Consider the following 15,400-nt stretch of genomic DNA (forward strand, 5'->3'; position numbering starts at 1 on the left):
TTTTAGGAATAGCACTGGAAACTTAATTATTGAAATTAACACAATAGCTATTTTACTTATTCTGAATTTTTATTTTTCTGTTTATAGAAGTTAACTTTCTCCTCTTCTCATTATTAAGTGTTACTATAACTGACAGTAGAACCTTGTACTTATCTTAAACTTAGCTCCAGATTGCTGATGTTCAAAAAGGGAAGAAGTAGGGGAGAGCCTTGTTACTACTAAATAAAGTCAGTGAAATTTAGGTGCTTTTCTATATATCTAAAATAACATGGCTAATTTGCCAATTTTATTATATTATATCTTATTTTTCTCTGTTGCATAGAAGTTCCAAAAAACGGGATCCTAGGTGGTCCTTGGGACAGCTTTAAGAGGTTTATAAATCCAATCCTACCTACCCCCTTCCCAACAATTAGGTATAAAATGCATACTTATATACATTTGGAAGAGTCTTAATGGAGTCAAAGACATAAAAATAGAATCATAGCTGTTGATCAATAGCTGGTCCTTTCTGTTTTATTCAGAGTTGTCATACTTTGTTCTTCTTTTTGGTTTTAAGTCATAAAACATAAATTCTTAAATAAATTCTTAAAACATAAATTCTAGTGCTTACAGTGAAAAATCTTCTTCCCTCTCCTCAGTAAATGTAGAGAACTTTTAAATGTTGGATAAGGAAAAAAGTTCTGGTTTTATAACCAGATCTTTGTGGTCTAAGTTCAATTATTGGCATTCTGGAAAGTAGTAATATGTATACATATACATATTAGTAATGTATACATATATATGTATACATATACATATTAGTAATGTATACATATATATGTATACATATATAAACAGATAAATATATATATATAATTAATGTTGTTTCCTTTTTGTAGGTCGTTTTCGTCAAATTGAAGTGCTTACTACTGTGGCCAATGCATTTTCTTCTTTATATTCTCAAGTCTCTGGGACACCCCTCCAGAGAATTGGGAGTATGTCTTCAGTGACTTCTAACAAGGAGACAGACTCACCTCCACCTTTAACCCGAAGTAACACTGCAAATCGTTTAATGAAAACACTATCAAAACTAAATTTATGTGTTGATAAAACAGAGAAAGAAGGTAGTAGTCCTTACCCAGCAATCGAAAAAGGAAAGATCCTGAATGTTTCAGTGATGGAAGAAAGTGGCAATAAAAATGATCAAAAGTCTCAAAAAATTGTAAAGAAGAAAGACTCATCTTCTATGTTGGCTACAGTTAAAGAAGAAGTATCAGGTAGTTCAGCAGCTGTTATGGAGAATGCTGATGTTGATAGACTTTGTGATGAAGCGAATAGGAATTTTAACCAAAAAACTGAAGGTGAACAAAGTGAAGAAATTCAAAGTCATGCAAATAAACTGGGTGAGGAATCTGGTATTGTAGAATCTGACTTAGGTAACAATTTCAACATGTCCAGGCACAGTGAGCCAGAAAATGGCAACGAGGTGAAAAGCGCCCATCTGTCCACACCTGAGAAAGAGCCATGTGTACCTCTTACGATCCCATCCATAAGAAATATAATGGCACAGCAAAAGGACTCCTTTGAAATGGAAGAGGTAGGTAAATATTACTGAGACCTGTTTCAAATAATGAGTTAGGAAATAAAAATGCCAAAAATATGTTTATAAAACAAAGATAGCTAATAGATTTATACGAGAAGAAAATCATCCTAATTTTGACTTCTCAAGTTTTAGTTCTGTGTTTCAATAACCAAGAATTGGTCACAGGATTATGCATTGCCAGGGTAATGTGACAGTTCATCAGCTCCTCTGGATCCTCTGTTATTCATGATAATACCTGAACTTTAACCCCCTTTCTCCATTTGATGCCATGAGAGAGTATATTTAAATTAAAATCAGTACTGCATAATAGTTAAAAACAGCCTCTGAAATAAAAGTTTGAGTTCTTTTTTTCCTACTAAATTTCTATGTGCCTTTAAGGCATGCTTTTCTCAAAGTATCTTAGTGGAAAGGATAAGTGTCAGTAAGGCTTTGAGAAAGATAGGTTTTTGGCATGGGACTGGGAAGAACCCAAAGATGGTATGTTTCTGAACGGGAGGATAGGGAACCTCAAGGAAGAAGGTTTGAAACACCATTGAATATAATTTCTGCAAACCTAGAAGACCAATGTTTGGTTATTTTTTTTTCCTACCTAGAGCTATTACTGCATTTACATAAATTACAGATTGGGCAAGATAGAGATTCATTTTGATGAGGTCAACTAAAACTACTTTTGAATGGCCAGAACTAATACTTAAAATTGGCACTGTGTAGTTTGAGACAGGAAACTGAAGTTTATCAAGACCTATGTTGTGGCAGGCACTGTACCAGATCCTTGAAGTGCTTTTCTCTTTAGTCTGTGAGGTAGGCAGTGCTGGTCTTATATTACACATGAAGAAACTGAGGCACACATATACTGCTGAAGAGTATGGCTGAAAGTTACATAACGGGCAGCTTTTTAAAAAAAATTTATTGCAGAATGGCATTAGTTATATCGTAGTAACTCCCAGTAATTTTAGAATCACATGCCATTATTTTAGGGAGTTGAAAAATGGGATAATTGATTCTGCTCATAAATGTCCTTTTGTTGAGTATGTGTCTCTTACATTAGTGAAGATTTTTTATTTATTGCAAAATTTGTATTGTTGTTATAGCTATTTATCTTTTTTGATGTCTTTGAATTTATCTTTTAGTATTTTAATTCTAATTAAAAAATGAAATGAAAAGGGAGAGGAGCAGTCCTTTGAAATAGTTTACATTATTTGTAAGCTTCTTTTCCCCTTATTTCTTCATATATCCTTTATAGTTCTATTTAATTTCTGATGTATTTCTCATTATAATGAGTTCATAAGATGACTACTTCATAAAAAACCTCTTTTTGTTCTGTTTTACTATTTGATTCCTTTTGACTTTGTTTTGGTCCATACTTGTCCTACCATTAATAATTAAAGTGTAACTACTTGCCTTTCATTAGGGACCCTTTTCTATGACAGATATGTCAGTGGGTTTCTGTGTTTTAATAGCAGAGTATGAAAATTTAAACAAATTATGTTAGATATTTGCAAATCTAATGCAGGTGACCTGATGAGAAGACACTTTTTAACTTGCTTTTTAATTCCTAGAGTTCCTGAATTTTAAGCTACATATTTTTAAAATTATTGCTAGCATACACAAAGGTCTTTAAAACATTTGTAAAGTACTAGATCTGCTTTGGTGGCAGGTTAACATTTAATGGTTTAATGTGTGGGGGTTTTATGGGGGGTTTTTTTTGCTCCCTCTGCTGGCAAAAGCAATTAATGAGGATGGTAATGTCACTTGGAAGTGAACTTTTTTTTTTAATACAAAATTACAGGCATTGGTGGTTGAAGAATAATAAAAGGTTTTTGTTTTCAAAAAAAGAATGTATGGATATGATCAACCATGACTGCATTGTAAATATGGGGAATTTTAAGGATAACAAATCCTTGTTCTTCAGATGTATTTTAAATATGGATAAAAACCTCCTAGAACTGTGTTTTTATCCCTTTGGGAACTTTAAAGAGAGCTTGTAGAACAATGGATAAAGAAAGGAAATAATGTGTTTCTTTAATTTCCTCTTCTCCCAAGTGTGACTTGAATTATACTGACAAATGAAGAGAACAATCTTACTGAAGCAAACTTTTAGATCCCATTCAAAGTAGGTTGTTGCTGTTTTTCTTTTAAACTCCTTTCCCTTGAGGTTTTATTCCTGTTGGGAACTTTCTTCCTGTAAAAACAGCAAATAAATGTAAGTTAGAGGACACTCCCTTTCTGTCTCTCAGTAAACCAGTTCTCAAACAGATCAACTGAATGCCAGCTGCTTTGGGTAGCTAGGTGGGAGAAAATGTTGCAGACCTGACTCTGTGCATGACGCTGCCTAATCCCTATGAGGCAAAGGTAAGCTCTGATAGTCACCAGGAGTGAAGACAGGAAATACTTCAACGTAAGGGGAATTAAATAGATGACAAGACTGACTCAATTCTTGGAGAGTGAGAGTGATTATTTCTCACATTAAGAAAAAAATAAATAAAAGGCCAGAGACTATTTTCAATTAAAATTTAGTTTGCCTTATAAAAAAAATGTTTTGTAAACTATTTGTAATTTTCAGTGTGTCTAAAAGTCGTAAAACCCTCCTCTCGAGTTTTCTAATTCTTAACAACTTTCCTAGATCATTCTTGTTTCCTCTCAAAATAACTAATTTTTATTAAGTACATCATGGTAACAGTCTCGAGCCATAGATTTGTAGTATGAAGGATCCACAGTTAAACCAAAGTGATCCTACTCAGTAAGCCTTTGTTCATCTTGTAGGTGTCAAGGAAAAATTTCTCATACTTAAATATTAGAAGAAAGAGAACTTTTAGCTGTTTATTTCTGTAAATGGGTTGTTCTGTGTCTTACTCTACAAATTTATATTCAAATAGGGGTACTGTTACCTGAAGTATGTGTAATTTTTTAAGCTACTGAAGTTTTAGTGTTTCTAATTCTGTCTCTCTCCTGATTGTTGATCTACTATATCTCCTTATTCTTTAGTCACTGAGTTTTAGAATTCTTTTTTGTTTTATTTATTGGCCTGAGTTAAAATAATCTGAAATCAGTCAGATACTTGACAGATAGTTAAGTTGTTCCTTTAGCCTTTCAAATTTGACTGTTTTGAAGACAAGCATTGTGTCTTAGAACAGAATGCAATAAGATATGAACTCTAACACGATACATGTACCTGTGTCTGTTTTTTTGAAGTCCAATTAACCACCAAATTTTATTTGACATTTATCTAAAAGACTTAAATTCACTTTTTTGTTATATAAGCATTTACCTGATAGTAGAAACTAAACCTTGTAAGTAAAACCTGAAAGGTTTTTTTTTTTTTAATAAAAATTTACAACAAATGCAGAATAATAAACTAGGGAAGCCACTTGGCCAGCAAGTGCCATGAATAAGACTTGAATTCAGATCTTTGTATAAACTTGCTACATTTGACTATACCATACCACTTGGTAAAGGTCAGGCTGGCTGACAGTGTAAGACACTGGACAAGAACTCAAGTCATTTAGTGTACAGCCCCATACTACTTCCTTAGAGGAATAATGCTTTCATTTGAATTTTTTGAGATGTCCTTAAAAATTAGAATTTCTAAAACTCCAGTTTTGATTTTCTTTTTTTAAAAAACTGCTATACATATCTCTTTAAACTTTAGAAGAAGGGTTATTTGAGTTAGAACATTCCATGTATTGCTGCTTTATAGAACACCGCACAATAGTTTTGTGCCTGGAAAATGTGTATTAGGATAAATGTGACATGTTAAAAAAAAAAAAAAACCGACCAAAGTAGGTGCCTGCTGTGGTAGCAGGACATTGATTCACAAAGATACAGTTTTAATAAATGTTTTGTTAAAACGTTTTTAAAAATGAAATAATGCAAATATAGGGTTACTTTAAAGCTATTTTCATACAGTTTTAAATTTCAAAACACTGAGACCAAGCGATTTTTCATTTGGTTTAGGGTGGTGGGTTTTTTTTGTTTGTTTGTTTTGGGTTTTGTTGTTGTTGTTGTTAATTTTTATTATGGAAAATTTCAAACTTACCCAGAGAGCAAAGAAAATTGTGTAGTTGCACACCTGTTTTACATTACTCAATTTAGTTATCAATATTTAGCTAGAGTTAATGTAATGAAAGGCAATCTGTAGCAAGTGATGAGAATTGAGGATTTGAAACTGTTGAGTATCCTGCCACATAAATAAATCCAGGTTTTATTTGCTTCATAATTTTCTGTGCTGTACTCCGACTCCAATTTGACTGCTTTCCTTCGCACAACTGTGACCAGTAATAACACATACTAAGCTATGAAATTTAACTGTTACCACTAGCATGTCGTTTCATTTTCGGTCTTCAACAAGTGATTAATGATTTTATTAAGTGGGAAGAAGAATCCTGACATTAGTAATTTTATTAGTAAAATACGATCCTCTCAGCTTTTCTTTAAGGGTCCTTTTCTTTGAACTAACTATAGAATTTGTAGTTTTTATAGTTTATTTTTGTTTTGTTTTGCCATAGAGTAGCATCTTGAAAGATAGTATATTGAAGATATATATTCATTAAAGTCATGTTATTTTGTGACTAATTTTATAAATCTAAGGAGTGGAATATATGATAATTCTACATTTAAATATTAGAAAGTATAGTTTGGTGTCATAATGCCCTGCCTAAACAGAGATTCCTAGAGTATAATTAAAGAGGCATTTGATTTCTGTTATACTACTTTAGTCTGTTTGATTCTTCCTTTAACAGAAAACTCTTTGAAGTATGGTAGCCCTAAATAAAAACTAATAATAGCCTTTTCGTCGAATATAAAAAGAAAATGCATTTTGTTTCCTTGCACGCATAACAATGGTTTTCCTGTTGAATTTATGTCTTCTGCTTTGAAAAATATATATATAATTTTTCAGTAATAACAAAGAGGGTAGAAACTATTTTATATAATAATTTATAGGTGGTGATTTTAAATGACCAGTGTGTTTTAGTTCTCCAAAGATTCATAAATCTTGGATTCGCAAAACTGTATAGAACAAAGAACCACAAATCAGAGCAGTTTTTAAATTAGGTAATAATATCTTTAACCTTTGAGATTTTTTTCATGTTTGTCATTCCACTGTCATTCCTGTGGGATATTTCTTATTCATGGATGGATTCATAGCTCAAAACTACCAGGGTTCTACCTAAAACCTGTTTGCTAATTTGCTTTCTCATTTGTTCAAGGTTGAAAACCCTGTTTGGCTAGTTTGCCTACTTTTCTAGGATGCTGTTTGTTATTTTAAGTACTAATCATTACTGAGCAGTGTTAGGTATTAGTGTCTCTCCCTCCCCAAATGTTTAATCTCAATATAGAGTTAGTTATATTAGAGTATTTGGGGAATGGGATGGGTGTGGTGAATAAAGAATCTGAAAATTCCTGAAGTATGTAGTTGTGCAGGTGTGTGAGGGGGGAATATCATAAAAAAATAACTTTTTTGTGTTTGATAACTTCTCTGAATATAGGTTTCAGGGAGGATTTATGGTTAAGATCTTTCAACATTTTAGTTCTGTGACGAAACATGTTTTCTATTTGCAGCTCCCAAGTTAGATCTTTAAAGACCTCTTATGTTAGGACAAAGCAGTCTTTATACAAGTATGGTTTTTGAGATACTCAAAATTTTTGGGGTTTTATAAAATTTTGTAATGGGAGCATGACACACTATTTTTTAAAGATGCAAGACTTGTAATTGCCTCAATTGTGTATCAGTCGTGATCTCCTGCAAAGTCCTGACATTTATCCTGGGATTGGCCTTACATTTGGAATTTTAATATTTATAGAATTTTTTCTTAGGGGTCTATTTTTCATTTAATAGCAGCTTTTCTGAAAAATGAAGTAGTTTTTATACATGCATTCACTTCTCATTGCTAGCTACAAATTTTAGTCCTATTGTTAACTGGAAAATAGGTCATAAAATAAAGATATGGGGCATTCTCACAATTTTGAGATAAGATGCTTTGCATTTTTTAAATATAAAGCTTTGGTTCCTACTTTATTTATGCTGATTTATTTAATATCAAGAAATATTTTTCTTTGCTATAGCTTTTTAAAGTTTTAACTACTTAAAACCATTCTTTAGGTTCAAAGTACAGAGGGAGAAGCTCCTCACATTCCAGCTGCTTACCAGCTAGGTCTCACAAAGTCAAAAAGAGGTAAGTAGACTAATATCCACTAGTTCCCAAACCCATGACCAGTGTCATTAATTGATTTGGGAAAGGGGTTTATCTATCAGTGTTTGAGTACCTGTAAGTGTAAAATGAAGGTTAAGAACACAGGAATGCATTCTCAATTATACTTTGGTTATAGAATTTTTTTGTACCCTTTTGAAGACTTTTGTGTTCATATAATATAATTTTAGTTTGCCTATCCTGAAATGCCATTCTTTGTACTCTTAATTATTGTTTAGCTCTGTATATGGGCTGGATGGGAAGTGATAGAGCAACAGATAGAGGCCTACTTTTTACGTGGTTATGATTGAAATACATATTTGTATTTTTTATTTTAAGGATTTTATTTATTTATTTTTGGGGGCATGCCTGTGCAAGTGAGGTGGGGAGGGGCAGAAGGAGAGAGAGAGAGAGAGAGAGAGAGAATCTTCAGCAGGCTCCATGCCTGGTGCGGAATCCGAGGCAGGCCTGATCTCAACCCTGAGATCGTGATCTGAACCGAAATCAGTAGTCGGATGCTTAACTGACTGAGCCATCCAGGTACCCCAGAATACACACTTGTATTATCCATCTCTGCTTTTCATTATTTAAACATAGTCTCCTAAGTATATACATGAATATGCCTCTAGCAAAAAATACCAATCTCTCAGTACTGGTTAAAGCTAGTTAAGTTAAATTCAAACTATGGATCAAAGGTGAGTGGCGCTAGATACTGTTCTTCTCTTGAATTATTAATTATTGACCAAAACCTTTGAATCCATTTCTTTCACTTTTAATTTGCAATAAGAAAAACATGTCTGATGTTTAAAGTCACAAAGCATTTGAGATTTAGAGAAAAGGAGAGAGAAGTAAGGAAGTTAAAGTGACCACTGAAGGTAGGACTGTTTATTTTTAAAGCTTACACATGCTGAACCACCCTGGTTTTTTTTTTTAAACTAGGATTCATATGTATGTTCCTAGAATAGGAAATTGCATGTTTATTCTCTTCTGATCTCTAAAATGACTTTGTAAGAGACAATTTGCATATAGTTTTTGTTGTATTGCATTGTGGTACTAAGAAACAAGATAGGTCACTATAGTTCTGGTCAGACACAAAAAGAACTTTTCCTGTTTAATTTTCCTCCCCCTTTTAAGTCCATAAATATATGCATGTGTTTCTGAGCTATAAGGCATGGTTCAGAGCCATCAAGAAATTTTTCCTTTAGTTAGGTTGACATGGAATATGTTGGAAAAAATAGCTTGCCCTGTATCAAAAAAGGGGATTAAAAACAGTATGTGTAAGTACTTCAGGATCTTTCAAGATCAAGGTCCTTGTGGTAGAAAGACAGAACATGGTTTGTATTCACATCTGAGTTTCTCCCTCTAACCAATAAGAAGAGATCTCTTATTTCTGGTGGTACAAGTAAAAATGTTGACATTTTTATGAATCACATTTTTATAAATCAAGAGTACAGTGGTTTTGTACATGCATGAGAGGGAGAGGGAACAATATAGTGTTTTCATCATTTTTGAATATAGCCTATCAAATTTTGATAATGTGATAATGAAAGTATCTTAGGTTATAATTACAGAATCAGAATCACTAATAAAGTATGCATTTCACAAGCTTAATAAAAATGAATATATTACATGCATAAAAATACTTTGCACTTTTTAGTCCTAGGACTTTTGAAGTTACAGTAATCTTAATCTCATACCCAGTCCTGGGATTTAGTACTGAAGCCTATGGGTGCCTGGGTGGCTCCGTCAGTTAAGCATCTGACTCTTGATTTCAGCTCAGGTCATGATCTCAGGGTGGTGAGATTGAGCCCCATATTGAACTCTAAGCTGGGTATGGAGCCTGCTTAAGATTCTCTCTCCCTCTCCCTCTGTACTGCATCCCACCCCCCCTACCCCTGTTCTATTTCTTTAAAAAAAAAAAAATTCTGAAGCCTAGAGAGGTTTAGTGACTCAACTTTTGTCACAATTGACATTCAGTAAGCTATATTGAGAGCAATCAAACATTTTCCTTATTCAGGATGTACAAATTTTCTTTAATCCTATATAGAGTATATAAGTGTTCTGTTTGTGTCTTTATGATATTAGATAAATACAAATTCTAGGTTTGGTTTTGTTCTCACTTTAATGTTTTGCTCTAACTTCCTGGTTTTTAATTAGAAATAATATTTAATCTTTTCAGCTATCACAGAGGTCTGACTTTTTTTTTTTTTAAGATTTTATTTATTTGACAGACAGAGATCACAAGTAGGCAGAGAGGCAGGCAGAGAGAGAGACAGGGAAGCAGGCTCCCTGCCAAGCAGAGAGCCCCATGTGGGGCTTGATCCCAGGACCCTGGGATCATGACCTGAGCCAAAGGCAGAGACTTTAACCCACTGAGCCACCCAGGTGCCCCAGTCTGACCATTTTTAATTCCACCTTTTTCTGTGGAGATACATGTTTTTTTGTGAAATGTGGACTAAAGAACATAGATTGTGATTTATAGTTTACAGAATAGTTTCACGTATACCCTATTTAGTTCCTCAAGTAACCCTGTGAGAGATAGAAGAATTATTCTGTTTTGTGGAGGAGAGAAGTTACTGCTTATTGTGATAAAGTAGGAACTTGAACCAGGCCTCCTTGTTCTTTCCACTGCCCAACACCTGCTCTGAAGCCCGAATAGTCTACAATCTGACCTAGTGTGTGTGAACTCAAGGCTAACCACAGAGGCGAACTCACACAGAGTGTACACTGCTACAGATAAAGCAGATCTCAGCAGAGAGAACCTTGAGTGGTGTTGGTCACTCCGGCTTCCCCAGGCCCTCCAACAGTTGCCCTTTGCCCAACCAGATAGCCAGTTTCACTTCTAAATCATTTAAGCCACTGTTTAATTTTATTGTTGCTTTAAGGGGAAAGTTCTCATTGATTATTCAGCAAACATTTTTATTGTTCAATTGTTCTAGGTACTAGGATACAAAATAGAGTAAATGAGGTTTCTGTCTTCATAGTCTAAAAAAAGACTCATAGTCTAAAAAAAAAAAGTCATGCAAACATGTAATTATGGTGATAACTGCTCTGATGTAAGATGTTAATCATTCTCTCAGTTGATATAATGCATAATTAGTACCCATGGTAACAGCTTATTTCAGTTCCATTTCACAATTGTTCCAGTTTACCTAGACTTATCTAAGGTATGGATTAGTTTCTTATATCTCATTATGCAGTTTTGTTAACTTAAAAACAATACTACAGAATTATTCTGAATTATAATGAAAAAAATTATGCTATTCTGTGATGCTCTACATTGGACCTGAGGCTACAGTGGGATATTTTTCAAAGTCCAGTGAATTTTAATTGATTTTGGATTTTATTCAAACGTATTATCGGGTTCTATCATTCAAATCTTGAATGTGGATTTGGTAAACAACTTTATTTAGCTTGGTGCTTTTGAAGGTTTACAGAACTTGACCTTCTCATGAAGCTTCTTTCCTAGGAAATGTAATAGCTGTAAAGTCCTCCTCTATTTACAGTGTGGATGGGCATGTGATCATTCTTGCTGTGCCTGGTTGGCCTTTTTACTTTATAAAGTTTTTTTAGGTTATCCTAACCAGGAATTTGAGTTTTCAGGCCAAAAACCAGATGGTTTTTTAAATAAAATAAACAGTATTATGTACTAGTTGAATGTATTTGAATTTCATGCAATTGTTAGGAAATCATTGATTATCATGACTTTAAAATGTTTGCATCATTTGAAGTATCAGAAACATTTAAGTACTCTGGCATGCAAATTATTTAATTTATTGGCACCTTAGTTATAGTCTCATTTTCTTATTAGGAAAATAACCGAACTTTCTACACACTACATTTAAACTTCTAATTTCATCTGCTAAATACTTTACATATCTACTAATGGAAATGGTTTACTTTGGGATCTCTATTTTTTTTTTTTTTTTTTAGAGAGAGAGAACAGGGGGAAGGGCAGAGGGAGAGACTCTTTTTTTTTAAGATTTATTTATTTATTTATTTATTTGACAGAGAGATCACAAGTAGGCAGAGAGGAAGGCAGAGAGAGAGGGGGAAGCAGGCTCTCCGCTGAGCTGAGAGCCCCATGTGGGGCTCGATCCCAGGACCCTGGGATCATGACCTGAGCCGAAGGCAGAGGCCTTAACCCACTGAGCCACCCAGGTGCCCCGGGATTTCTATTTTTTAACATGATTCTTCATTTCAGCCAGTTGTCCTCCAAAGATAAGAGATTAATTGGATTTATCAAAATACATTAACACTAGAACTTAATTAGCAACTAAATGCTGAGAATTTTTGATAGATCTGATTCTGTTTTGGGATGAATTGGAGTTAACCTCCTGTGCTTTGAAGCCATATCTTGTATAAGGATGCATATTTTTCTAAGAAGGAACCAATATATGTACCTGTTAGGAATCATATATCTGTAATATTTTCTTGTCAGATTTAGCAGTCATATTTAGCAGTTTTGCCTAAATACATTTCTTTCGGTAGATCATCTATTACGTACTGCAAGTCAGCATTCTGATAGCAGTGGTTTTGCTGAAGATTCGACAGACTGCCTGTCCCTTAATCATCTTCAGGTAAAAATTTCTATTGTAGTAGGCACTGTGATTAACTTTATATTTATGTGATTTTTCAGTAATTATATATTTTGAAACCTCATCTGTCTAATCTTTATTTTTCAAATGACAGAATAAAAAATGCCAGGATGTGGATGTTATCCAAGCATTTGACTACAAGTTTTAGTTTTCACTAATTATACATCTCTCTCTGACTGAACATTTAGAAATAAAGAGAGCTTCTCCTTTATTTTTGGGCTTTCAGTAAACAGAGGTTATTTTGATCATTATTCTGTTTGGTATTTTTCTTCTGTTTTCTCATAATTGTTTCCGTATTTTACCATAATTGTTTTATTTAATAACAGTAACTATGTTACATAGCTTGCTGAATATTATATGACTTTGATGCTAGAGTGTATTAGATAACTCACACAATAGGCACATCTTTATCCTTAAAGAGTTTATAATTTGTGTATAGTATATGGAAACCTTGTATGCAAAGGTATAGAAGTATCTTGAAAGTGTTTAAAATATCTATAACCAAATTTTAAAGAAAGGTGGAGTAGGAGAAAAACATGACCCAAAAGAGACTCTAGGAACCTAGTACTGGGATATATGGACAGGAGAAAGAGACTCAGAAAGAATAATCCAGTGAGCAGAAGAACTGGAAGTTGAAGAGCCTTTTCTTTAAAGGGAATCTGTGGACATGAGCAAGATAAGAATTTGGCTTTTTGGAAAGTGAGTGGTTGAGTGAGTGGTTCTGAGGGAGTAAATGAGGAGAAGCATGAATGGAGATAAAATCAATGATAAGAGGAGATACGAATGTTGACTCCTTTTTCAAATAAAGATGATAGGTCTTTGTGTCTTTCTCATATGAGAATGACTCAGGGAAGTTGTCTGGCCAAGGGAGAGAGCTCTAATAGGACAGTCTGATGCCGAAAAATCTGGGATGAAATTGTGAAGTGATACTAGTCCTGGGGAGGATGTGATTGGATGCACAGACTGGAGGATTAACTTTGAAAAAAAGGATAGTTTTCTTTCAGAACAGAAAGGAAGGAATGATTGGGGAGAGGTATGGGAACTTTTGTAGGTGTTGGGGAAAAAAATTAAGAAACATTTGTCCATCTCAGTGATTCAGTGTCATATCTTGGAAGAAAAGGAAATGGGTGCTTGAAAAGGGGAGCTAAGGAAAATAGTAAAATTCTGGAATAATCTTTGTGGGAAAGTGGAGGGGTTGCCAATTAGAGTCAGTGAAAAACAGTTTTTAGTAGTACCTAACTGAGGTGGGAGATTGTGAAAATACAGAAGCATCACATCAGTTTGGTTTTTTTGTTAATGATACTTATTTGAATTATCCATCTTCCTACCTGTTTTCCTTTCACAGGTTCCTGAGTCTTTGCAAGCCATGGGGAGTAGCGCTGATAGTTGTGACAGTGAGACAACAGTCACATCATTTGGTGAAGACCTTGTCACACCAACAGCGCAAGACCAGCCTTATTTTAATGAATCAGAGGAGGAGTCGCTCATCCCTCTTCAAAAGGGAAGAGAGAAGGCAGCAATAGCTGCTGAGAAGAAAAGGTCAGATAGCCAGGACTTCCCCCAAAGCGAGACTGTGGAGAATGTAGGAAACACACAATCCATGTGCAGCACAGGAGGTCACATTACTGAAATTAGTGAAATGAGAGAGGATTGGTTTCCAGCACAGCCAGTGGACCTGCTGAGGGAAGCAAGTGCTGAAAGTGATGTGGATAAAAGCAGTGAATACGAATTTGCTCACTATACCACACACCATATTCTGAAATCACTGGCTTCTATTGAAGCTAGATGCAGTGAGAAGAGCTCTGAAAACACAACTGGGCCTCCATCTTCTGTGGACAGAGTTAATACAGCTTTGCAAAGAGCTCAAATGAAGGTTTGCAGTCTGTCTCACCAAAGAGTAGGACGTAGCTTGATAAAATCAAAAGATCTCTTGAAACAGAGGTACTTATATGCAAAAGCTGGCTATCCTCTAAGAAGGTCTCAGTCTTTACCAACCACCTTATTGAGCCCAGTAAGAGTTGTATCCTCTGTCAATGTCCGGTTGTCCCCAGGAAAGGAAACCAGATGCAGTCCACCTTCCTTCACCTATAAGTACACACCTGAAGAGGAACAGGAATTAGGGAAAGAGGTGATTGAACATGATGGTCCGTCTTCAGTTAAATCCACTATTTTCATCTCTCCGTCATCCGTGAAGAAAGAAGAAGCCCCTCAGAGCGAGGTGAACAGGTCAGCGGAATGCCATCATCGAAGGACTCCTACCTGTTCACTGTATGCTCCAGCACCTGTATCTCAGTCCACCTGTTCTCTTCACTCTGTCCACTCTGAGTGGCAGGACAGGCCCCTGTGTGAACACATGAGAACTCTGAGCACTCACAGTGTTCCCAACATAACAGGCACCACCTGTAGTGCCTTCAGTGCCCCTTTTGGGTGTCCTAACTCACATAGACATGCTGCCTACCCTTACCGAGCGTGCTCCGTGAACCCTCCTTCTGCCATCGAGATGCAGTTGCGAAGAGTATTGCATGATATTAGAAACTCACTGCAGAATCTTTCACAGGTATGAGAAAAAAATACCTTTTTTTTTCTTTCATTGATTTGAGCACCTCTTAATTCACTGAGAAGCTAGGTCCCGTGAGGCAAGATCCACTTCAGCTTCATTTTCTTATATGCCCAAACTTACGTGTACCTGCCCTCCTCCTATACTCTGCCCTCCTGTATCAAGGGAGAAGCTGTAATTAGTCCTGAACAAGGTTGATTTCTCTGTTCATAATCTCCCTTCTAGGGAAGAGATTTTGCTCATTGGGTAGCCTCCCTTCTTTAGCCTCTTCTCCGTGGTCTTTTTCTTAGTCAGGTTGTCCCTATTATTAAAAAATCTTCACTCTCAAATACTTTCTCATCTTTTCTCTGCCATTTGACTGTGTTTACCGCTTCTTTCCTTTCTAAGCTTCCCTCCCCTCGGCTTCTGTGTCGCAGTGCGTTCTCCTGGTTCTGCTCATAGCTCTCTGACTAAACTTTTCCCTCCATCTCCTGAC

At 35.1% G+C, this 15,400-nt stretch overlaps 1 protein-coding gene across 6 annotated transcripts in view; it reads left to right on the plus strand.

Moving 5' to 3' along the window:
- The window catches only part of ITPRID2 (ITPR interacting domain containing 2), a 39,122-nt gene that overhangs the window by 9,518 nt on the left and 14,204 nt on the right, over window positions 1-15,400 (plus strand). For all 6 annotated transcript variants that reach the window (XM_047722346.1, XM_047722347.1, XM_047722345.1 and 3 more), the window contains 4 exons: window positions 879-1,576; window positions 7,683-7,755; window positions 12,262-12,350; window positions 13,714-14,925. In XM_047722346.1, coding sequence (XP_047578302.1) covers window positions 879-1,576; window positions 7,683-7,755; window positions 12,262-12,350; window positions 13,714-14,925 — 2,072 coding nt within the window. The remainder of the gene's footprint in view (window positions 1-878; window positions 1,577-7,682; window positions 7,756-12,261; window positions 12,351-13,713; window positions 14,926-15,400) is intronic.

This window comes from Lutra lutra, chromosome 3, assembly GCF_902655055.1.
Source record: "Lutra lutra chromosome 3, mLutLut1.2, whole genome shotgun sequence".
NCBI classification, from domain to species: domain Eukaryota; kingdom Metazoa; phylum Chordata; class Mammalia; order Carnivora; family Mustelidae; genus Lutra; species Lutra lutra.